Genomic DNA, 25,671 nt, shown 5'->3' with positions numbered 1-25,671 from the left:
TTATTAGTTTATTTCCAACGCGAGTGGTCGGCGCCTTTGATTGCGTTTAGTTTGTTCTTTCATTCGCAAAATCTATCGCTGGCACCGTTTATTTTGTTATGTCTCGCAACTGAATGTCCAAGCTGACTTTGTATTGGCTGTAATTATATTTTTTTTGTAAAACAAAAAAAAGTCCCGACCTTTCCAGTCTAAATCGTATTCTGCCCCAAACCAAACAGCCCTTTTCAGGGCCAATCACATGTTCCAAAAAGAGATATACCGGCACACTTGCACACTCTGTTTTGTTATAATAAAGTTACATTGGGGATTGTTGGAGGAGGTGTGTAAATATCGGGTAAATATGTTTGGACAATTCCATAAGCAAACTCACAAAATGAGGTCGAAAAGCAATAGAAAAATGTTGACCTAGAGCAAGGTCAAATTCCGTTTTACGCACTTGAATTTTATCTGGACTACGTGCACGCGTTGCGCGTGTTATTGTCAACAAAGTATCAAAACAGATTTTCGAACGCCCAAGCCCGAATTTAAATACATGTGAGCTCGGCCAAGCGAGTCACGCTGACACATTATGCAAGTATCATCGAATTCATGCGACAGGTTGAGACGTTTTATTCAACGTCGTGGGTAAGCTACGATGTAGGACTGTCGTTTTATAGCGTTACAGGCGATCATGAATATGTGAATAACACACATATATTGAAAAAAAACATGAAATTTCAGAAAGACTTTTTTATTTAATTTATTTATTTGTATTTCGACGTTTGTCCGACTTTCTTTCCACTGTGTGAGCTACTGACAAATATAAACAAATAATTAACCCATCGAGTCCTCTAGTCGACTGGGACGTAACACTCTGTTGTACAAGTCATGTCCTTTTCAAATTATTCACTTTCAATGGGTGGGTGAAAAAAAATTCTTATTGTTTGCAAAATGCCCAATTAATTCATGCATGACTCACGGTTACCGGCAGGGCGCCGATCAGTTACCGGGGCTTTGTTTACCATGCATTCATTAATCGAAGGTGATAAATAGTCGGTATTGGTCCTATCAGTACGGTAATTGTCCGGCCGGTACGGTAACGCAACGGTCGGTACGGTAAAGCAACGGTCGGTACGGTAAAGCAACGACCGGTACGGTAAAGCAACGACCGGTACGGTAAAGCAACGACCGGTACGGTAAACCGAGTCAAACTCACAGGAAACCGGCTGGGTGGTAATGATCAGTTCCCCAAGTGTTCTCATTCTCTATATTGGATTTTCATCAAATGCAATGATATAGGTATTGTGAAAGGTGTGTAAAAGATTATTCCAATCAACCAATAGGAGAAGATTTAGCAGACTATATGAAATGCAGCACTGATACATGCATTGTGATTAGTTGATTACTGGCAATTCATTACTTTCTAACCAATGGGATGAGATGTAACATACTACTTAACACTGACAGAAGACACATGATACACTCATTGTGATTGGATTAACTTCACTATTAAATCTTTTTTTTTTATATCAAAAAACAAATCAATCATATTTTTTTTATAGACTACACTTTCAAATTACACAAAATACATTAATTTTAATATCATAAATATTGATTCATGAATTCTGGGGATGTGGTCCTCCAAACCAATATGATGAGGCACTTCCGCAGAGATTGTTTGAGGTGCAACAAAAGTTACCCATTTCTTAGGGCACCAATGATACAACATACATTGTTAGACCTTATTATGAAATTTGGTAATTTATGAAATTCATATTTTATAAACAAAATGCATATTAAAACAGGAAATAGTAGTCACCAAGCTGACCCAAATTCATCATTAGGATTCTGTTGTGACTACAAAATCAGGTCTGTTAGAAATTAAGGCACACAATGTGATTATATTTTCTGAATAAAACGTTTCAGCTTGTCATTTGTTATAATGTATATATGTCATATCTACAGTAAGGCCTAAAATACTGGTAAGATGATTCATAATATAGGTGTGACAGCACATACTAACATTTTTAATTTTTCCTGCAATATTTTATTAATTTTTTCTATAATTTTTCTGTTGATTTTAAACTAGATGCACATAAATTCTGATTGGAACTGATTTAAATATTTTAAATTTTTGACTGCGGAAAAAAATTACACGCTTTTTAGTACAGAGTGTTATTTATGCTTTGTATTTCGCATCTATTGAGCCAACTGATATCAAACTAAATATCAGAGGACGATATAAAAACCATAAAAAATTGCACTTCTTTTTTCATTCATTCTTCAATATTTCTAGAAATGAACCCTAATTTTTGAGCCAACTGACAAAATTTTAAGTTAATTTTCAGTTTTTACTAAAATTTATTTTTAATTTTTGTTCCAATCTTCTGAAGGAAATTGCAGACTATAGACAGGACTATTTTGTATCAATAAAAAAGATGCATAATAACGGATGTAATTATAAAATATAAAGCAAATCTCCATTTTTGATCAGTGTTTCAATTCATGAATTATTTTGGTAAGATAAATTAAGTCAACAACCTTTTAGTCTGACCTAGATAAAGCATTGCAGCTGCCAAAGAAAGGAGCTATTCACCTTCAAGTCATTGACCAACAAAAAAAATGGTCACTTCTAAATAGTTCAGGAAACAATTACGCATCAATTGAAAAGGAAACCTTCCGACATGCCATAGAATCACTGCTGACAACTTTTAAGTTTTTTAAAAAAAAATTATGAATCTTCCTAAGATAAACATCTGCAGTTTATCAGTCACAATGATCACCTATTTCTGAATTGACTAGAGAGAAAAAATGAATAATTCTGAGTACCACAAAATTGTTTTTTTTTTTTTTTTTTTTTTTTTTTAACTGGCACTTTAACACTTCAATTAAAACATCAATATAAAGGGACCTCACAGTATTATTAACAACAAACACAACAATGCAGGCAATGTAGACACGATCAGCATCCACTCTATTGATTAAATATCTGGGTTACAAGTACATTTACAATGACTAGCTGGCTCACCACATGATGTCTATAAGCTCTTAAGGTATTCAATGCCCAAAGTCTGTCTTTAAATTCTTGAAATCCCATTTTACAGTTAATCATTCTTACATTCATCGCAGCTCCAACAACAAGAGAATCTCTTTGAAAATTCTTGATTATGTAAATGCACCAAATGTTTATTGTTTTAAACTATATTTTCATACCACACCCAGCCAGCCACAAAGTTAAGAGTTAATAAGCTAGTGCCTGCAAAGGAGAGCAGCTGAAGCATTTTAACAATAAACTTATCAGAAAAAACAGATGGGTTGTGACTATGATTGCCATTATGTTCAGCTCATGTTAACCAAGGATACAAACACCCTTCGATTAGGATGTGGAAGGAAAATATGTATGAAAATACACGACTGTACTTTTATTTTATAGTACATTGATTTATGTAACATTTACTACAGAATAACCATTACCGTAGTTCATTACAAATTAAATCTGCAAAATATCAAACCAAATCAGTCTACCATGTTAACTTCACAATTAGAGGCAACTTGTCTTGTTCAATACTGGTGGCCAATCCAGGACTGAGACACTATGACTTCTATTCTAAGTTCAATACTGGTGGCCAATCCAAGACAAAGACATTATGACTTCTATTCTCAGTTCAATACTGGTGGCCATTCCCAGACTGAGACACTATGACTTCTATTCTAAGTTCAATACTGGTGGCCAATCCTGAACTAAGATACTATGACTTCTATTCTAAGTTCAATACTGGTGGCCAATCCAAGACAAAGACATTATGACTTCTATTCTCAGTTCAATACTGGTGGCCAATCCTGAACTAAGACACTATGACTTCTATTCTCAGTTCAATACTTGTGGCAAATCCCAGACAAAGACACTATGACTTCTATTCTCAGTTCAATACTGGTGGCCAATCCTGAACTAAGACACTATGACTTCTATTCTCAGTTCAATACTTGTGGCCAATCCCAGACAAAGACACTATGACTTCTATTCTCAATTCAATACTGGTTGCCAATCCTGAACTAAGACACTATGACTTCTATTCCCAGTTCAACACTGGTGGCCAATCTTGAACAAAGACACTATGACTTCCATTCTCAAGTTCATTACTGGTGGCCAATCTTGAACTAAGACACTATGACTTCTATTTTCAGTTCAATACTGGTGGCCAATACCAGACAAAGACACTATGACTTCTATTCTAAGTTCAATAATGGTGGCCAATCCTGAACTAAGACACTATGACGTCTATTCTTAGTGCAATACTGGTGGCCAATCCTGAACTAAGACACTATGACTTCTATTCTCAGTTCAATACTGGTGGCCAATCCTGAACTAAGACACTATGACTTCTATTTTCAGTTCAATACTGGTGGCCAATACCAGACAAAGACACTATGACTTCTATTCTAAGTTCAATACCGGTGGCCATTATTGAACTAAGACACTATGACTTCTATTCCCAGTTCAATACTGGTGGCCATTATTGAACTAAGACACTATGACTTCTATTCCCAGTTCAATACTGGTGGCCATTATTGAACTAAGACACTATGACTTCTATTCCCAGTTCAATACTGGTGGCCAATCCCGGACTGAGACACTGACTTCTATTCCCAGTTCAACACTGGTGGCCAATCTTGAACTAAGACACTATGACTTCTATTCCCAGTTCAATACTGGTGGCCATTATTGAACTAAGACACTATGACTTCTATTCCCAGTTCAATACTGGTGGCCAATCTTGAACTAAGACACTATGACTTCTATTCCCAGTTCAACACTGGTGGCCAATCTTGAACTAAGACACTATGACTTCTATTCCCAGTTCAATACTGGTGGCCATTATTGAACTAAGACACTATGACTTCTATTCCCAGTTCAATACTGGTGGCCATTATTGAACTAAGACACTATAACTTCTATTCTCAGTTCAATACTGGTGGCCATTATTGAACTAAGACACTATGACTTCTATTCCCAGTTCAATACTGGTGGCCAATCCCGGACTGAGACACTGACTTCTATTCCCAGTTCAACACTGGTGGCCAATCTTGAACTAAGACACTATGACTTCTATTCCCAGTTCAATACTGGTGGCCATTATTGAACTAAGACACTATGACTTCTATTCCCAGTTCAATACTGGTGGCCAATCTTGAACTAAGACACTGTGACTTCTATTTTCAGTTCAATACTGGTGGCCAATACCAGACAAAGACACTATGATTTCTATTCTAAGTTCAATACTGGTGGCAAATCCTGAACAAAGGCACTATGACTTCTATTCTCCGTTCAATAATGGTGGCCAATCCTAAACTAAGACACTATGACTTCTTTTCTCAGTTTAATACTGGTGGCCAATCTTGAACTAAGACACTGTGACTTCTATTTTCAGTTCAATACTGACGGCCAATACCGGACAAAGACACTATGACTTCTATTCTAAGTTCAATACTGGTGGCAAATCCTGAACAAAGGCACTATGACTTCTATTCTCCGTTCAATAATGGTGGCCAATCCTAAACTAAGACACTATGACTTCTATTCTCAGTTCATTACTGGTGGCCAATCTTGAACTAAGACACTATGACTTCTATTCTTAGTTCAATACTGGTGGCCAATCCTAAACTGAGACACTATGACTTCTATTCTAAGTTCAATACTGGTGGCCAATCCCGGACTGAGACACTGACTTCTATTCCCAGTTCAACACTGGTGGCCAATCTTGAACTAAGACACTATGACTTCTATTCTCAGTTCAATACTGGTGGCCAATCCTGAACTAAGACACTATGACTTCTATTCTCAGTTCAATACTGGTGGCCAATCCTGGACTGAGACACTATGACTTCTATTCTCAGTTCAATACTGGTGGCCAATCTTGAACTAAGACACTATGACTTCTATTCTCAGTTCAATACTGGTGGCCAATCCTGGACTGCGACACTATGACTTCTATTCTCAGTTCAATACTGGTGGCCATTATTGAACTAAGACACTATGACTTCTATTCCCAGTTCAATACTGGTGGCCATTATTGAACTAAGACACTATGACTTCTATTCCCAGTTCAACACTGGTGGCCAATCTTTAACTAAGACACTATGACTTCTATTCCCAGTTCAATACTGGTGGCCATTATTGAACTACGACACTATGACTTCTATTCCCAGTTCAATACTGGTGGCCATTATTGAACTAAGACACTATAACTTCTATTCTCAGTTCAATACTGGTGGCCATTATTGAACTAAGACACTATGACTTCTATTCCCAGTTCAATACTGGTGGCCAATCCCGGACTGAGACACTGACTTCTATTCCCAGTTCAATACTTGTGGCCAATCCCAGACAAAGACACTATGACTTCTATTCTCAATTCAATACTGGTTGCCAATCCTGAACTAAGACACTATGACTTCTATTCCCAGTTCAACACTGGTGGCCAATCTTGAACAAAGACACTATGACTTCCATTCTCAAGTTCATTACTGGTGGCCAATCTTGAACTAAGACACTATGACTTCTATTTTCAGTTCAATACTGGTGGCCAATACCAGACAAAGACACTATGACTTCTATTCTAAGTTCAATAATGGTGGCCAATCCTGAACTAAGACACTATGACGTCTATTCTTAGTGCAATACTGGTGGCCAATCCTGAACTAAGACACTATGACTTCTATTCTCAGTTCAATACTGGTGGCCAATCCTGAACTAAGACACTATGACTTCTATTTTCAGTTCAATACTGGTGGCCAATACCAGACAAAGACACTATGACTTCTATTCTAAGTTCAATACCGGTGGCCATTATTGAACTAAGACACTATGACTTCTATTCCCAGTTCAATACTGGTGGCCATTATTGAACTAAGACACTATGACTTCTATTCCCAGTTCAATACTGGTGGCCATTATTGAACTAAGACACTATGACTTCTATTCCCAGTTCAATACTGGTGGCCAATCCCGGACTGAGACACTGACTTCTATTCCCAGTTCAACACTGGTGGCCAATCTTGAACTAAGACACTATGACTTCTATTCCCAGTTCAATACTGGTGGCCATTATTGAACTAAGACACTATGACTTCTATTCCCAGTTCAATACTGGTGGCCAATCTTGAACTAAGACACTATGACTTCTATTCCCAGTTCAACACTGGTGGCCAATCTTGAACTAAGACACTATGACTTCTATTCCCAGTTCAATACTGGTGGCCATTATTGAACTAAGACACTATGACTTCTATTCCCAGTTCAATACTGGTGGCCATTATTGAACTAAGACACTATAACTTCTATTCTCAGTTCAATACTGGTGGCCATTATTGAACTAAGACACTATGACTTCTATTCCCAGTTCAATACTGGTGGCCAATCCCGGACTGAGACACTGACTTCTATTCCCAGTTCAACACTGGTGGCCAATCTTGAACTAAGACACTATGACTTCTATTCCCAGTTCAATACTGGTGGCCATTATTGAACTAAGACACTATGACTTCTATTCCCAGTTCAATACTGGTGGCCAATCTTGAACTAAGACACTGTGACTTCTATTTTCAGTTCAATACTGGTGGCCAATACCAGACAAAGACACTATGATTTCTATTCTAAGTTCAATACTGGTGGCAAATCCTGAACAAAGGCACTATGACTTCTATTCTCCGTTCAATAATGGTGGCCAATCCTAAACTAAGACACTATGACTTCTTTTCTCAGTTTAATACTGGTGGCCAATCTTGAACTAAGACACTGTGACTTCTATTTTCAGTTCAATACTGACGGCCAATACCGGACAAAGACACTATGACTTCTATTCTAAGTTCAATACTGGTGGCAAATCCTGAACAAAGGCACTATGACTTCTATTCTCCGTTCAATAATGGTGGCCAATCCTAAACTAAGACACTATGACTTCTATTCTCAGTTCATTACTGGTGGCCAATCTTGAACTAAGACACTATGACTTCTATTCTTAGTTCAATACTGGTGGCCAATCCTAAACTGAGACACTATGACTTCTATTCTAAGTTCAATACTGGTGGCCAATCCCGGACTGAGACACTGACTTCTATTCCCAGTTCAACACTGGTGGCCAATCTTGAACTAAGACACTATGACTTCTATTCCCAGTTCAATACTGGTGGCCATTATTGAACTAAGACACTATGACTTCTTTTCTCAGTTTAATACTGGTGGCCAATCTTGAACTAAGACACTGTGACTTCTATTTTCAGTTCAATACTGACGGCCAATACCGGACAAAGACACTATGACTTCTATTCTAAGTTCAATACTGGTGGCAAATCCTGAACAAAGGCACTATGACTTCTATTCTCCGTTCAATAATGGTGGCCAATCCTAAACTAAGACACTATGACTTCTATTCTCAGTTCATTACTGGTGGCCAATCTTGAACTAAGACACTATGACTTCTATTCTTAGTTCAATACTGGTGGCCAATCCTAAACTGAGACACTATGACTTCTATTCTAAGTTCAATACTGGTGGCCAATCCCGGACTGAGACACTGACTTCTATTCCCAGTTCAACACTGGTGGCCAATCTTGAACTAAGACACTATGACTTCTATTCTCAGTTCAATACTGGTGGCCAATCCTGAACTAAGACACTATGACTTCTATTCTCAGTTCAATACTGGTGGCCAATCCTGGACTGAGACACTATGACTTCTATTCTCAGTTCAATACTGGTGGCCAATCTTGAACTAAGACACTATGACTTCTATTCTCAGTTCAATACTGGTGGCCAATCCTGGACTGCGACACTATGACTTCTATTCTCAGTTCAATACTGGTGGCCATTATTGAACTAAGACACTATGACTTCTATTCCCAGTTCAATACTGGTGGCCATTATTGAACTAAGACACTATGACTTCTATTCCCAGTTCAACACTGGTGGCCAATCTTTAACTAAGACACTATGACTTCTATTCCCAGTTCAATACTGGTGGCCATTATTGAACTACGACACTATGACTTCTATTCCCAGTTCAATACTGGTGGCCATTATTGAACTAAGACACTATAACTTCTATTCTCAGTTCAATACTGGTGGCCATTATTGAACTAAGACACTATGACTTCTATTCCCAGTTCAATACTGGTGGCCAATCCCGGACTGAGACACTGACTTCTATTCCCAGTTCAACACTGGTGGCCAATCTTGAACTAAGACACTATGACTTCTATTCCCAGTTCAATACTGGTGGCCATTATTGAACTACGACACTATGACTTCTATTCCCAGTTCAATACTGGTGGCCATTATTGAACTAAGACACTATAACTTCTATTCTCAGTTCAATACTGGTGGCCATTATTGAACTAAGACACTATGACTTCTATTCCCAGTTCAATACTGGTGGCCAATCCCGGACTGAGACACTGACTTCTATTCCCAGTTCAACACTGGTGGCCAATCTTGAACTAAGACACTATGACTTCTATTCCCAGTTCAATACTGGTGGCCATTATTGAACTAAGACACTATGACTTCTATTCCCAGTTCAATACTGGTGGCCAATCTTGAACTAAGACACTGTGACTTCTATTTTCAGTTCAATACTGGTGGCCAATACCAGACAAAGACACTATGATTTCTATTCTAAGTTCAATACTGGTGGCAAATCCTGAACAAAGGCACTATGACTTCTATTCTCCGTTCAATAATGGTGGCCAATCCTAAACTAAGACACTTTGACTTCTTTTCTCAGTTTAATACTGGTGGCCAATCTTGAACTAAGACACTGTGACTTCTATTTTCAGTTCAATACTGGTGGCCAATACCAGACAAAGACACTATGACTTCTATTCTAAGTTCAATACTGGTGGCAAATCCTGAACAAAGGCACTATGACTTCTATTCTCCGTTCAATAATGGTGGCCAATCCTAAACTAAGACACTATGACTTCTATTCTCAGTTCATTACTGGTGGCCAATCTTGAACTAAGACACTATGACTTCTATTCTTAGTTCAATACTGGTGGCCAATCCTAAACTGAGACACTATGACTTCTATTCTAAGTTCAATACTGGTGGCCAATCCCGGACTGAGACACTGACTTCTATTCCCAGTTCAACACTGGTGGCCAATCTTGAACTAAGACACTATGACTTCTATTCTCAGTTCAATACTGGTGGCCAATCCTGAACTAAGACACTATGACTTCTATTCTCAGTTCAATACTGGTGGCCAATCCTGGACTGAGACACTATGACTTCTATTCTCAGTTCAATACTGGTGGCCAATCTTGAACTAAGACACTATGACTTCTATTCTCAGTTCAATACTGGTGGCCAATCCTGGACTGAGACACTATGACTTCTATTCTCAGTTCAATACTGGTGGCCAATCCTGGACTGAGACACTATGACTTCTATTCTCAGTTCAATACTGGTGGCCAATCCCAGACAAAGACAATATGACTTCTATTCCCAGTTCAACACTGGTGGCCAATCCTGAACTAAGACACTATGACTTCTATTCTCAGTTCAATATTGCTGGCCAATCCTGAACTAAGACACTATAACTTCTATTCTCAGTTCAATACTGGTGGCCATTATTGAACTAAGACACTGTGACTTCTATTCTCAGTTCAATACTGGTGGCCAATCCCAGACAAAGACACTATGACTTCTATTCTCAGTTCAATACTGGTGGCCAATCGTGAACTAAGACACTTTGACTTCTATTCTTAGTGCAATACTGGTGGCCAATCCTGAACTAAGACACTATGACTTCTATTCTCAGTTCAATAATGGTGGCCAATCCTGAACTAAGACACTATGACTTCTATTCTCAGTGCAATACTGGTGGTCAATCCAGAACTAACTAAGACACTATGACTTCTATGACTCCTAAACATCTACTAAACCCATAGACTCCTTATACTACTATTGGACTACCAGCTTTTAAACACGGTGGCCAAGACTACCATAAAATAGTAGACCAAAATATAATGACCGTTTCAGTAGAATAGGAATACATATTGCAGAACTTGGATATAGATGATATTTTTTGCATATTGGTATTTTAGGGTTGGCATAGGAGAATAAACACTTGACATTTATGTGTGGCATTTGTTAATATCACTAACCTGAGCTTGACCAGAGTAGTCAATGTCTAGCAAGGACGAGCTGCTGCGTGATAAGGTATCAATCTTGGGTCTCCGATGTGATGATCGATGTAAACTTAGAAACTTACAGTAGTTATTCCGATGTGTAATGTCATTATTGGTTGATGCTGAAAAAACAAACAGAACAACAAAAATTCAGCATGTGATGCATTATCATTATTTTCTTCTCCATGGGCACTACCACAGGATTATAATTGACCATGCTAAATTGTTGTAATCGACTTACGTTCTATGATCTTATGTACTGTATCAGGTATGGAGCTCCTCCTGCGCTCCCTAGCCAGGACTGGTTTGGTCCTAACACGGACATCCCCTGAAAAGTAAATGAATAAATTATTATAGACGTCAGATGGGTAAACAAAATTGTTGTGGAGTCATAGGTACTTGCGTTTCATAATTATGATGTGACACTGATGTACGGTCCGGACAAAATACATGAGCCCCCATCTCAGACAGTCTCTACTAGACTAATAAAGCAACACACAAGTGTATGTGCTTCTGAGACGACTGGAAAATATTTCAATCAAAACTTCACATGTTGGAGCAATTAGACTTGTGGTTTTTAACAAGAAGTCAAAAATATCACTTTATGCCAAAAATATTCACCAAAATTAGAAAATTGAAGATACATCATCATGAAATGAACAAATCTGAAAGAGGTCTATACAAGGTACATATACACCAAGTATCAAAGCATTCAGGCTGGTAGTTTTCAAGAAAAAGTCGAAAAAGTGAAAAGTTTACACGGACAACGACGGATGCCGGCAGACAATCACTCATATGATAAGCTCTGCTCGACTAAGTTGACAGCGGAGCTAAAAAGTACACAAAGAAAAGATACCATTTAAAAGCAACATCATGGTGGTGTATATCCTTGGTTAGTAAATGTTCTTGTTCCATTAACAACAAGTAGATTGGAGCATTATCCACTGGCAAGTGTATGTACATGTATGTATGTATGCATGCTAAAAACGAAGAAATACATACAAATGTATCAATCAACTTTCATTCAGTCACCAACCAAATATGGTCACACGGATGCATAAATTAGGGCCTTCCAGGTTAATAATGAATAATTCACAGTGACAACAAGTTGTCAGGAGTTTTCTATTCATAAATACGAAAGGTTAGCCTCATTATTAATATATCTAAAGTCATGTGAACAAATTCGCATTATTCAACAATTTCTTATTCAACATTCTGAAGTAGTGAAGATTTCACAGTGACAGTCACAGCGACAGTCAAATTACATTAATACCTAAATGTCGGGCCCATTTACAGATTTGGAATTAAGGGACATATACTTGTATTGAGAAGAATATATCAGTTGTCCTGTGGAAACGCTAAACGCGGCATGAACAACTGGATCTTTTACATGTACTGAGGATGGGGAAGTACATCAGACCAACAGCAATACGAAACCCTAAGAAAGATTGCCATTTTAACAAATATGAATACCACAAGCCTAGGAAGTAGACATAATGAACTCTTTTTTTCGCTGCCGGGTGTGCAGTCAACCATGGGAGTCAAACCCACAATATCCTGCAGTTGGACAGACACGCTAACCATTACACACACATCAGGCATAAACATCATAGAAACTAAAATAGATTTGTAATCACTGAATAATTATTATAATGACTTGTTCCACAAGTGTGGGTTCATACCCATAATCTTGATATTCTAACAAGAGAAGTATTTCTGAGGGTTGGCATAACCAACCTACATTGTACAGATAAGTATAACAATCACAGTCTCTCTGTAGAGGGATAGAGGAAGTGTGGTACAATGTATAGTAGGACACAGATCGAGTCAGGTCAACAGACGAGAATAACCCTTGTCCTTGTTTCAAATGTACTTTCTTCAGAAGGTCATACTTTGCATGACAATAACATGAGATAGAATGTCCGTTCTAAGCTACCTTGTCAAAAAAGCACAGTTAATCTGTATAATATGCAGCTGCACAGATGAACAACACAAGGCTTGAAATCAGACTTTAACCATGATATTGACACATAATATAGTTTTAGATGTAATACTGTAATTAGCACGACTAGAGTATCCTTTAAAGCTTATTGGTATATTTTGTTGGAAACCGTTTACAATTTAAGTTACTTAAGATATCATGAGAAATTTCCAGTGAATAGTCTTCAAGCCCGTCCCATCTTTTAACGAACTATAGGAATTTTACAGGACTAAAAAAATTAAGAACATGTATTGATAACTCAAAAACACCTGTTACATATTTATTCTTAGAGTAGTGGTCAGGAAGTATTTAAAATTAAAAAAAATCATATGATCACCAGAATTGGTGGTGAGAAAGTCTGAATAGGAAGAGAAAACACCCGAACAGGTAGGAGGAATACCTGAACAGGTAGAGAGAACACCTGAACAGGTAGGAGGAATACCTGAACAGGTAGGAGGAATACCTGAATGGGAAGAGAGAACACCTGAACAGGTAGGAGGAATACCTGAATGGAATAAGAGAACACCTGAACAGAAATAGGGAACAACTTAACAGATAGAAGGAATACCTAAATGGGTAGGAGAAATACCTAAATGGGCAAGAAGAATACCTACATGGGTAGAGAGAACACCTGAACAGGTAGGAGGAACAACTGAATGGTTAGAAAGAACACCTGCATAAGTAGGGAGAACATGTGAATGGGTAAAAAGAATACATGAATGAGAAGGAAGAACACTGAAATTGGTATGAATATGAAATGGAAAGGAAGAAATCTGTGATTGGAATCATAGAATATTTCTTCCCAACTGGAAGGAGGAAATACAGTGATACACCCTGTAACAAGCCATTGAGAATGTCATAGTCTTCTCTGTTCTTGTACCTTAATACATGAAAAATGAATTGTCAGCATTTATATCTTCCTTTTTTTATCAAGAGCATTGATCAAATTTGAATAAAATTGGTTCATACAAACATCAGGCACCCAACTTAAAATAAACCAGCCTAAATATGACCAAAACAATTAGATTGATTAGATTGTGACACAGACCAAATTTCACTGATTTGCTAAAATAAATAAACCAGACAAACATCTCACATTTATGACTGTGACCTAAATAAAAATAAAAACAAACAAAATAGACAATACCTGTATGAGTGTCATCACTCTCATCTAACATTGTAAACGATAAGTGACACAGAGGCACTAATGTACAGAACATTCTACCTTTGTGAACTAAACATGTAACTGTCTTGCTATCATGTGTAAACACCTATATATGCTAGAAACTAACCCACGACTAAAGCAAGTCAGATGTTTGCAACCTTGAAGATATAGACAACATAAAGGGTTTCCCACATAACTAATGAGATCAGTGAACACCAACGCTGATCCACAGACGCATACCATGTCAGCGCTATCATGAACTGCATGGGTATGGATTCACAAATCACAAATTTGCACGTACGTTTTTTTTACCATAATTGTTGTCAACTTCAGTAATTATTCTTACTTTTAAGCACCGATGGTAATAGATACAACAGAAACCATACAACTGTTGACTCAAAAACGAGGTCTCTGTTTACGGAAATATAACCAATGTAGGAATACGTGAATATAAAAAATGACCATTTTATAACGCACAGTCCCAGTTATGTTCTTAATGTTAACCTTTGCACCACCAGACTTCTCTCGCCCAAATTATTCAGCACATTTTTCTTATATTCTTCAATATTTCTAAAAATGAACCCCATTTGTGAAGCCAACAGACAAAATTTGAGTCAATTCTCAGTTTTTCCTTAAATTGGCTATTTTTGTCCCAATCTTCTGAAGGAAAGTGAATTTGTAATGAAAAGAGGAAGCTAGTGGTGAAAAGGGTAAAGGTCATAAGCATATAGAATTCTGTTTGTGTAATAAGAGTTGTTTTGTTGTGTGTCATAATCATTGTAACTCATGAAATTACTAAAGCACATACTTTACTTGTGTTCAATCTCAAAACAATACGAATTTAAAAATAATTTAGCTCATAGTCCTTCTCATGGTGAACATTTTTTACATTGTTATTTTAATGGTTCAAGAATTGCACATATGCAAAAAGCATATGATGTCACAGTGCTTGAGTGACCTGATAGATGGATTGAGTCAGACATCTTTAGTAGACTTTACAAACATATGATGTCACAGTGCTTGAGTGACCTGATAGATGGATAGAGTCAGACATCTTGAGTAGACTTTTCAAACATATGATGTCACAGTGCTTGAGTGACCCGATAGATGGCTTGAGTCAGACATCTTGAGTATACTTTACAAACATATGATGTCACAGTGCTTGAGTGACCTGATAGATGGATTGAGTCAGACATCTTGAGTAGACTTATCAAACATATGATGTCACAGTGCTTGAGTGACCTGATAGATGGATAGAGACAGACATCTTGAGTAGACTTTTCAAACATATGATGTCACAGTGCTTGAGTGACCCGATAGATGGCTCGAGTCAGACATCTTGAGTAGACTTTACAAACATATGATGTCACAGTGCTTGAGTGACCTGATAGATGGATTGAGTCAGACATCTTGAGTAGAATTTACAAACATATGATGTCACAGTGCTTGAGTGACCTGATAGATGGATTGAGTCAGACATCTTGAGTAGACTTTACAAACATATGATGTCACAGTGCCTGAGTGACCTGATAGATGGATTGAGTCAGACATCTTGAGTAGACTTTACAAACATATGATGTCACAGTGCCTGAGTGACCTGATAGATGGATTGAGTCAGACATCTTGAGTAGACTTTACAAACATATGATGTCACAGTGCTTGAGTGACCTGATAGATGGATTGAGTCAGACATTTTGAGTAGACTTTACAAACATATGATGTCACAGTGCTTGAGTGACCTGATAGATGGATAGAGTCAGACATCTTGAGTAGACTTTACAAACATATGATGTCACAGTGCTTGAGTGACCTGATAGATGGATTGAGTCAGACATCTTGAGTAGACTTTACAAATCAAAGTGATGTGTATCAACCTACAGTAATGTCCGTGGTCTTTGATCAGATGACAACATCATTTTATGTGTATATGTATGCCATGATGTACGAATCTAGGTATAAAGTTTGAAGTGAATTTCTCAAAGCATGTATGAGATATACATGTCTATATACAGGACAGAATTTGTCCAAAACTAAACGACTGCAAATCAAAATGACGTGCATCAACTACCCATGATGGTAAAACCTTCCACCAGTTTGAAGTAAATCGGCCAACACATACATGTACCAACGATCTGGTTCCGAACATGTCAAAATACCTGATTTTATTGTATTTTCACAACCAAATGGCCACCAGTCAGCCATCTTTGATACATGATATGCATATGTATCAGATATAAATGTATTATTCAAGTATGTGTGAGGTTTGAATAGACTAAAAATTCCTCTTTTCAAATTTTGGAAATTTATGCATCTAATAACGAGATATCCAATTAAAATGTTATCATGTTACGAATTGTTTTTTATTTTTCTACAACTTTTTTGTTAATTTTGAACTAATGGGACATTATTTTTAACTGCCTATTTGATCAAATTATAATTTCTCATCTGGTGAACAAGGTACCTTTCTACACATTAAACTGATGTATTATTACTCGACACTGTATAATAAATGTAGAATGACAGCTTACATCAATGTCACGTGTGAAAAATTTTCTTCATTTGAGTTAACTATTATATAATATCAAAACTGGGCTGCAAAACAAGCTTTAGAACAGTTTAAAATTCACTGTCACAGGAAAAAATGTCTTGAATGTAACATCCTGAGATTAGTGACGCCCACACAGAAATCAATATCAAGCAAAAGAAATTGATTGTTTCCGAAAATACTGAAATGTACATTTATATGGCATCCCAACTATCTTGCAGTTAAAAATCCCACAAACACAGGGGGTGTAATGATGGGCAGAATCTTGCAAAACAACAAAAGTTTTATTAGAGATGGGTGCTTCTTTCTAAAAGAACAGCATGGATTAATGAGTGGGTGCAGAATTCAGAAAAGTATAAACTCAGTGTGTAAGAACTGTATTCTAGAATGTAAATGTTATATTGTACCAAGTATGCCAGTTCTTTTGCTACAGTACATGGGCATCATTTTAGCCAGAAATTTGACATAAGATGGAGAACACAAAAACCATTTGAAGGAGGGTATTTTAGATGATTTAAACCAAAAATAAATAACTTTTTTTTTTCTTCCTCAACTCTTTTAAAACATAGTAGAACTCTGGTAACCTTGCCCTTTGTTATTATTACCTTTAACATATACATGTAGTTTCAATATGAATATTCATTGTCATAATTAATTTTGAATACAAACAAATTTTAGGATTGAAATGGCAGTGGGAAAGCAGTCTACCGAATGTCCTTCATTGATGTAAATATCTGACAAAAAACATGGTGCTTAATTTGTTTAATTAATAACATAATTTCCAACTTTATTCCAATTAATTCAGATATTTTAGTGTAAAAACCAATGCCTCATCTCAGAAAAAAAGTGCTGCATTTAGACATGAAAGATAACAGAAAATCGTAGCTGTTTTTTGCCCAAGTATTTTGTACAGGTGTCTGTTAAAAATTAACATTAAAATTAATGATTTACTGAGACAAATATGAACTGCCTTATTATATTCATTGTGTGAAAACTAGTAAAAAAAACGCCCTCTAGGAATAGCTATCATGTTGCAAGCTCTGCTTTGTATGCAAATCAACTTAAATAGTTAGTTGGTGTCCAGTGGAGAGAGAAGTCAACAGTACTGTTGCCTCCTGAGAATCTACATCTTCAAACACTGCAATCTTCGTTTTTGAAGTGTGTGTTTAAATTAGTATTATAAAAGCTCTATAATTCTGCTCTAATAGCTGAAACAAATTCCAGTGAATTTTGATTTTCAAAATTTATATACTTCACAACAACAAAATGTTTTGTCGAATGAACTGTTTGTCAAATACATAATTTTGAGTACAATTTTCCTTTAAAAATGTGGATACAACATTTTGCTTTTTATGTATTTTTACATTGTTTTTGTTTTGATAACTTTGTACTAAACAGATTTCTATCACATCTTGATCAAAAGTTTGGCACCCAATTTATAGGAGTGCTTATATTGATTATCTGACATCTTGTTTTCTGTAAAGATTTTATTGGTAGGTTTGCAAATGTGTATCAGACTGTGCAACAACTCTCTCCATGAGTTGGCATTGAAACCCAGTCTAGTATTCCCATGGGATTTGGGAGATACATTACCAAGGATATTATTACAAGATAAATGATTTGCTCCATTAAACACATACAACAATGCATATTCCCACTGGGATCAGTGACCTTTAAATGTGTATCACCAGTCAAGTAGTCAATAGTCAAAATATTTTATCACATTCTCTCAATTTTTGCATGATATTTTCACACAGGACATCTGTCGTTCATACTAAGGGACAATTTTATACTGATGAATTAGATGACCAAGTTTGAAAAAAATTGGAATAGAATTAGTAAAGTTATTGTGCAAACAATAACATTTAATAACAACAACGCCAACGCCGATGACAACAATGATGACAGACATTTTTCCCTTAATATACATTGTACCTTTCCTTTCCATCTTTGATGATACGGGCAAGGTAAAAAGACTAGGTTCACACCAGCCAGAAATGTTCACTGACATGGTCTTCATTTTAATAAACAAAATATACCAAGGATCAACAATTTAAGAAATCGGTGAGCAAACTAAATGTTCATTTTGAGGGTTGGTTACTAATGATCAAAATTTACCTTTGTCTCCATTAGTTATCAAATCTAAGTTATATAGTTTTGTTTATTGTAATATAGTACTAGTACTTGTTCATATTGAAAGCTATTGCTCTGGAACAGCATTAATTAAAACAAAATGGACACTGGTCGGCCATTTTGAATTGGATCGTCAAACCAATACATCTGTATGTCTATGACATGATGTATAAAGAATATATAAAATTATATGGCTCTAGAACCACATTCGTTAAAATAAAATTGCCACCAATCAGCCATTTTGAATCTGATCTGAAAAACAAAATGACATGCACCAGGGAGCCATAGTTTGAACAAAATCCATCCATAAACGACTGAGATCAGATTCTGGAATGATAGAAATGCTTGATTTTTGATGATTTTTTTCAGCACAAAAATGGCCATCATTCGGCCACTTTGAATTGTCAAACCAATTTATCTGTATACATGTATCTATGAGATGATGTATAATGAATATTTAAAATTTCAATATAACCAGTCAAAGCATATCAAAGAAATGCTTGATTTTTGATGATTTTTCAGTACAAAAATGGCCGCCATTTGACCATCTTGAATCAGATTATGAAACAAATTGATGTGCATACACTGTGTGTATAATATTATGTATGATGTACATGTATGTGTGAAGTTTGAATATAATCAGTCCAGGCATGTCTAAGACACAGGTCTGGTCTCACACACACACAGCAACACACAGGGGGTCAATCCATAAGTCACCGTTTTCAGACTGTGTCTGCACGGGGACTAATAAAGCACTGTGGCAACATTTACCAGTATATAAAGTATATATAACAGCGCCCTCAATGTTTTAAAGTGAATTGCTAGTTGAGCAGCACAATTATTTTCAAATTTGCATAACTATTACAACCTTGCCCAGTGAAAATCGAGTGCGTATGATGTTAACATTTTTTACAGGCAATTTATTCCACTCCAAAAAGTTGTTTTCTCTGAACTTTTAAAAAAAACAACAACAAAACAAATTGCTGTTGAAAGTTTTGTTTGACACTAGAATAACTTTTTAGACTTGATGACCATCATCCATATTGCACACTGATGCATTGTTCTACCGAGCAATTGCAACTTTAACCAAAGTAAAAAACTTAGATCTAATTGGAAGTGACTGTAAAACACGCGCCCAATCAGAGTTCTATGGCAATGGACATAAATCAATATGATGAAATTTTCAATTGCCACAGAGGGCACACTTAATACACATTTGCAGGATACCGTAAAACCATTTATTTTCACTAACATTTAATTTCCCTATTTTGATGCTTCGAGCGTAATCACTGTCTTTTAATTTCATAAATTTGCCAAGGAAACAAAATTTTATTGTTGTTTTACATAGATTACATGTTCACATAGATTTAGTTTAGTGAAAATGGCAAAATTAAAACCCAGTGAATAATTAATGCATTTACAGTAGATTCTGCTAATGAATAGTAGGTACACAAGAAAGAATAAACAAACTTTGTCAAAAGTCAATATATGAAAATGGTAGTAGACATACCTAACATTCGAACATATAGTGCATTTTTGTCTGTTCTGTCGAAAGATATTCCTCCTCGTCTCTGTAATGAATGAAAGAAAACAGAACACTTTAGTTGGCAGATTAGAACCATTTTTTTTTTAAAATCACTAAGAACCTGTTAAAAAAATTACTGAAATGAAAATAACAAGAAAAAATATCCTTAAAAAAAAAAATTAACATATATACACATGTACCTAACATCACAAAGTTTAACACTTTAAAAATGTTTTCAATATTGATCAAAAACTGTAAACAATTATGTCCATTTTGTTAAAAATTAAAACAGAAATGAAAAATGTGCAATTTAAGTGTGAAAAATCAGGATGTTCAAAGTTTGAAGAGATGTGTGTCAATGTGGTGAGTCCCACTCAACAATAATGTGACCATAGCAACCCACTTTAGTGGGCTGTTAAAAAAAACACATATATAGGCAATGTAAATTCAAGAATTAAATCAAACCAATGTACTGTGAACAACTGGAACTAGTATATCTATTTTCATTGAAAACAGCAAATCAAACTGACATAAGTAATTTATTTTCACTGATTTGACTTAAACTACATATACATGTACACTGTAGCATATACATGTACACTGTAGCATATACATGTACACTGTAGCATATACATGTACACTGTAGCATATACATGTACACTGTAGCATATACATGTACACTGTAGCATATACATGTACACTGTAGCATATACATGTACACTGTAGCATATACATGTACACTGTAGCATATACATGTACACTGTAGCATATACATGTACACTGTAGCATATACATGTACACTGTAGCATATACATGTACACTGTAGCATATACATGTACACTGTAGCATATACATGTACACTGTAGCATATACATGTACACTGTAGCATATACATGTACACTGTAGCATATACATGTACACTGTAGCATATACATGTACACTGTAGCATATACATGTACACTGTAGCATATACATGTACACTGTAGCATATACATGTACACTGTAGCATATACATGTACACTGTAGCATATTCACTGCGCTTTAATATTACCAATGTTTGGGGTTCAAAGGTTGTCAGTAATTTACCCAGGGACAACTTTTCAACAAGTCATGGAAGTGTACAAATCGTCAAGACATCGGGTCAAAGTGACTTTTGTAAAGTTTCGTTATCATAAATGCCTAACAATCATGAGAATTTATAGGAGCGACAATTTAACGACTTACAGTACACTGAAAAACACATGCATTTTTAAATACAGGAAATACGGCACAGAAATATACAATATAATTTTATTCATGATAGGATTTCTTTTAAAAGAAGAACAGAAATCACCTTTATCATGGTTCTAGAGACAAATGCTAGTTCTAATTACTGAACACGGTGATGTAACAGGGGTCTGTCAACTTCAAAGTGCTCTCTTGTGGTACCAAAGAATAATTTAAATATTTTTTTTTTAATTCTTGTTTTTCCACTTACAACTCAGTAGTATTAACCTTTTCACAACCAGTTCGCACTTTTCATCACAAATTCACAAAATAGTCCCGTTTGTAGTCTGCACTTTCCTTCAGACGACTGGGACAAAAAAAAAAAAAATTTTGAGTAAAAACTGAAAATTTACTCAACGTTCGTCTGTTGACTACAAAATTAGGGTTCATTTCCAGAAATGTTGAAGGGTATGAAAAAAAAGTGCAAACAAATTTGGGCAAGAAAGTCTGGTGTTGAAAAGGTAAATAGAGTGATATAAGAGTTGAAATAAAGTTTTAAACATGACACAATTGATGTCCTTGCAATTCAATTTCTATAACTATATATAACTACACATATTCTGTATATTTAATTTTATTCCCCCTTGATAACAAAATCCTGCACAGAACACTATTCATCATCTACTGCAAGTCAAGGGGAAAATAAAACTAGCATAATTAGTAGAATATAATAGAGTTAACTGGTACTTACATTCCAGTAAAATGTTTAAAGCAAATTGAGTGGCATGGTTGCATGTCCACAATAAGCATTGCAATACAGAGATGCAGTCAGAATGCGGTTTCTGAATGTAGGTCAACTCTATGACGTAAATGAACTAACTAACATTACCACCATACGATCTCAGTGATTTCAGACAAATGGAATGCTTGAAACGCGGCATTTAAAACTTATCTAAAATCTGACTCGTATTACAAATAGAGATAGCAGTAATAGATAAGAGTTACTAGAATGGTACGATATGACAACACAATTTCCACACTGATTAATGTTACCTACAACGCATTTTTAAAAGAATTACAAGACACAGTTCCCAACTTGCAGGATATCTAAACAGAAAAACTGAGATACCAGATATAGGTTGATGTACTTGATGTAGCAAACTAGATTGGTATACTGTAGGTTGATACACTATACATCTAAATTGATATACTCAAGGACAATATACTCCAGGTTGGTATACTCAAAGACAATATACTTCAGATTGGTATACTTCAGGTTGGTATACTTAAGGACAATATACTTCAGGTTGGTATATTTAAGGACAATATACTTCAGGTTGGTATACTCAAGGACAATATTGTCTAGGTTAATATACTCCAGGTTGGTATACTTAAGGACAATATTGTCTAGGTTAATATACTCCAGGTTGGTATACTACAGGTTGGTATACTTAAGGACAATATACTTAAGGTTGGTATACTCAAGGACAATATCGCCTAGGTTAATATACTCCAGGTTGGTATACTTAAGGACAATATACATCAGGTTGGTATGCTCAAGGACAATATACTTCAGGTTGGTATACTCCAGGTTGGTATACTTAAGGACAATATACTTAAGGTTGGTATACTCAAGGACAATATCGTCTAGGTTAATATACTCCAGGTTGGTATACTTAAGGACAATATACTCTAGGTTGGTATACTCCAGGTTGGTATACTTAAGGACAATATACTTCAGGTTGGTATACTCAAGGACAATATACTTTAGGTTGGTATACTCCAGGTTGGTATACTCAAGGACAATATACTCTAGGTTGGTATACTCCAGGTTGGTATACTTAAGGACAATATACTTCAGGTTGGTATACTCAAGGACAATATACTTTAGGTTGGTATACTCTTAATTTATTAATAATTAATTAGTTTTTCAAACAAGGTCTGCACAATGTCACAGACCATTGTAGCAGGTTTCATTCAAATGTGATTAGAACTTGAGATATTCATGGAAAAGCCAAAAAATTATCAATTATTATGCAAATTAGGTAATTAATATGCACAGATTTTAGTCAAAACTAATTGGGGTGAGCATAGTCCAAGAGCATATATGTACCCAATTTCATTGAAATGCTATGAGTAGTACTTGAAATATTAGCAGGAAAGCCAAACAATTACTAAATATGCAAATTAGAGAATTAATATGCATGAATATTACCTCCAAAACGTATCAGGTCTGAGGATTATCCTAGCGCATATATGTAACAAGTTTCATTGTGATGTGATTGATAGCACTTGAGATATCCATGGAAAAGCCAAACATTGACTAATCTTAATGCAGATTAAGTGATTAATACGCACAAATTTTTAATTAAAACTAATTAGGTCTGTGTATCTATGAACCAAGTTTCATTGAAATGTAATGATTAGTACTTGAAATATCAGAGGAAAAGCCAAAAAAAACACTAATTATGCAAATTAGGAAATTAATATGCATGGATATTAACCAAAAACTAATCAGATCTATGGACCACGTTTCATTGTAATGTGATGATTAGTACTGGAGATATCAGTCAAAAAGTTGAAAATTGACTAATCATTATCTAAATTAGGTAATTAGTAAGTATAGATTTTTACCCAAAACTAATCAGGTCTGCACATTGTCCGATAGCTTCTATGCACCAAGTTTCATCAAAATCCAATTAGTGGTTCTTTAGATATTAGTGGAACAAATTGCAAAGACTTGCAATGTGATCTTCACACACAAGAGTTGAAAAAAAGAATCTAGCCATTTTCTAAAAACAAGGACAGGTAATAATTACAAAATGATGAGACACTAAAAATAACTTGTTTTGCAGATTTTTCAGTTTTCAAAACAAAACTCAAATATTGAGTAAAATACAATACTGTCTGAGACGAATAGATATAAAATGAGGTCACCTTCGTCTTTTTTTTTTTTCAGGGTAAGTCAATTTTTCAGGAAGGCAAATATGGAATTGAAAACAAGTTGGTGCCTGGGAGAGTGAGATCAATAAATCTATGAACTGAACAATAAATACACATTCTCAAAACATATTGATTTAGACAAACAAATGAATATTTTAGTTTCTCTGCAACATTATATATAGGCAAGTGGATAAAATGACCGCCATTTCCGATTCTATTGCCAAACCCCCCTAAGTGAGTGAATAAAATCTCCACTGTTACACCTATATTCTGTAGCCCCTTAAGAGAGTGGATTTAAGAGAGGGTGAAAATCACAACCATTCCTGATTTAGTAATCCCCTAAGTGAGTGGATAAAATAGCCACAATTTCATTATATTTTGTGGCCCCCCTAAGTCAGTTGATAAAATCAACGCCATTTCATCTGAATTCTGTAGTCCCCTTTAGACCCAGGGTATCCTAAGTGAGAGAATAAAATAGGCACTTTTTAGTTATATTCTGTAGCCCTAAGTGAGTATGATAGTTTTCAATAATGATGTAATTTAATCATCCATTGGATTCAGAATTAACTGAGAAATTATTGAAAACTATGTCAAAACTATGAAAAAGCATTTCCATTGGATCCAGAATTAAGTGAGAAATTATTGAAAACTATGTCAAAACTATGAAAAAGCATTTCCATTGGATCCAGAATTAACTGAGAAATTATTGAAAACTATATCAAAACTATGGAAAAGCATTTCCATTGGATCCAGAATTAACTGAGAAATTATTTAAAACTATGTCAAAACTATGAAAAAGCATTTCTATTGAATCCAGAATTAACTAAGAAATTATTGAAAACTATGTCAAAACTATGAAAAAGCATTTCTATTGGATCCAGAATTAAGTGAGAAATTATTGAAAACTATGTCAAAACTATGAAAAAGCATTTCCATTGGATCCAGAATTAACTGAGAAATTATTGAAAACTATGTCAAAACTATGAAAAAGCATTTCCATTGGA

At 35.5% G+C, this 25,671-nt stretch overlaps 1 protein-coding gene across 2 annotated transcripts in view; it reads right to left on the bottom strand.

Annotated features, from left to right (window-relative positions):
• Positions 1–25,671, bottom strand: part of LOC146732000 (high affinity 3',5'-cyclic-AMP phosphodiesterase 7A-like) — a 150,147-nt gene that overhangs the window by 23,581 nt on the left and 100,895 nt on the right. For both annotated transcript variants that reach the window (XM_085493113.1, XM_085493114.1), the window contains exons 2-4: positions 20,504–20,564; positions 11,411–11,497; positions 11,146–11,291 (exon numbers count right to left, since the gene is read on the bottom strand). In XM_085493113.1, coding sequence (XP_085349239.1) covers positions 11,146–11,291; positions 11,411–11,497; positions 20,504–20,564 — 294 coding nt within the window. The remainder of the gene's footprint in view (positions 1–11,145; positions 11,292–11,410; positions 11,498–20,503; positions 20,565–25,671) is intronic.

The sequence above is a fragment of the Saccoglossus kowalevskii genome, chromosome 18 (assembly GCF_978046115.1).
Source record: "Saccoglossus kowalevskii chromosome 18, keSacKowa6.1, whole genome shotgun sequence".
NCBI classification, from domain to species: Eukaryota; Metazoa; Hemichordata; class Enteropneusta; family Harrimaniidae; genus Saccoglossus; species Saccoglossus kowalevskii.
This window is presented reverse-complemented; position numbering and strand designations above follow the sequence as displayed.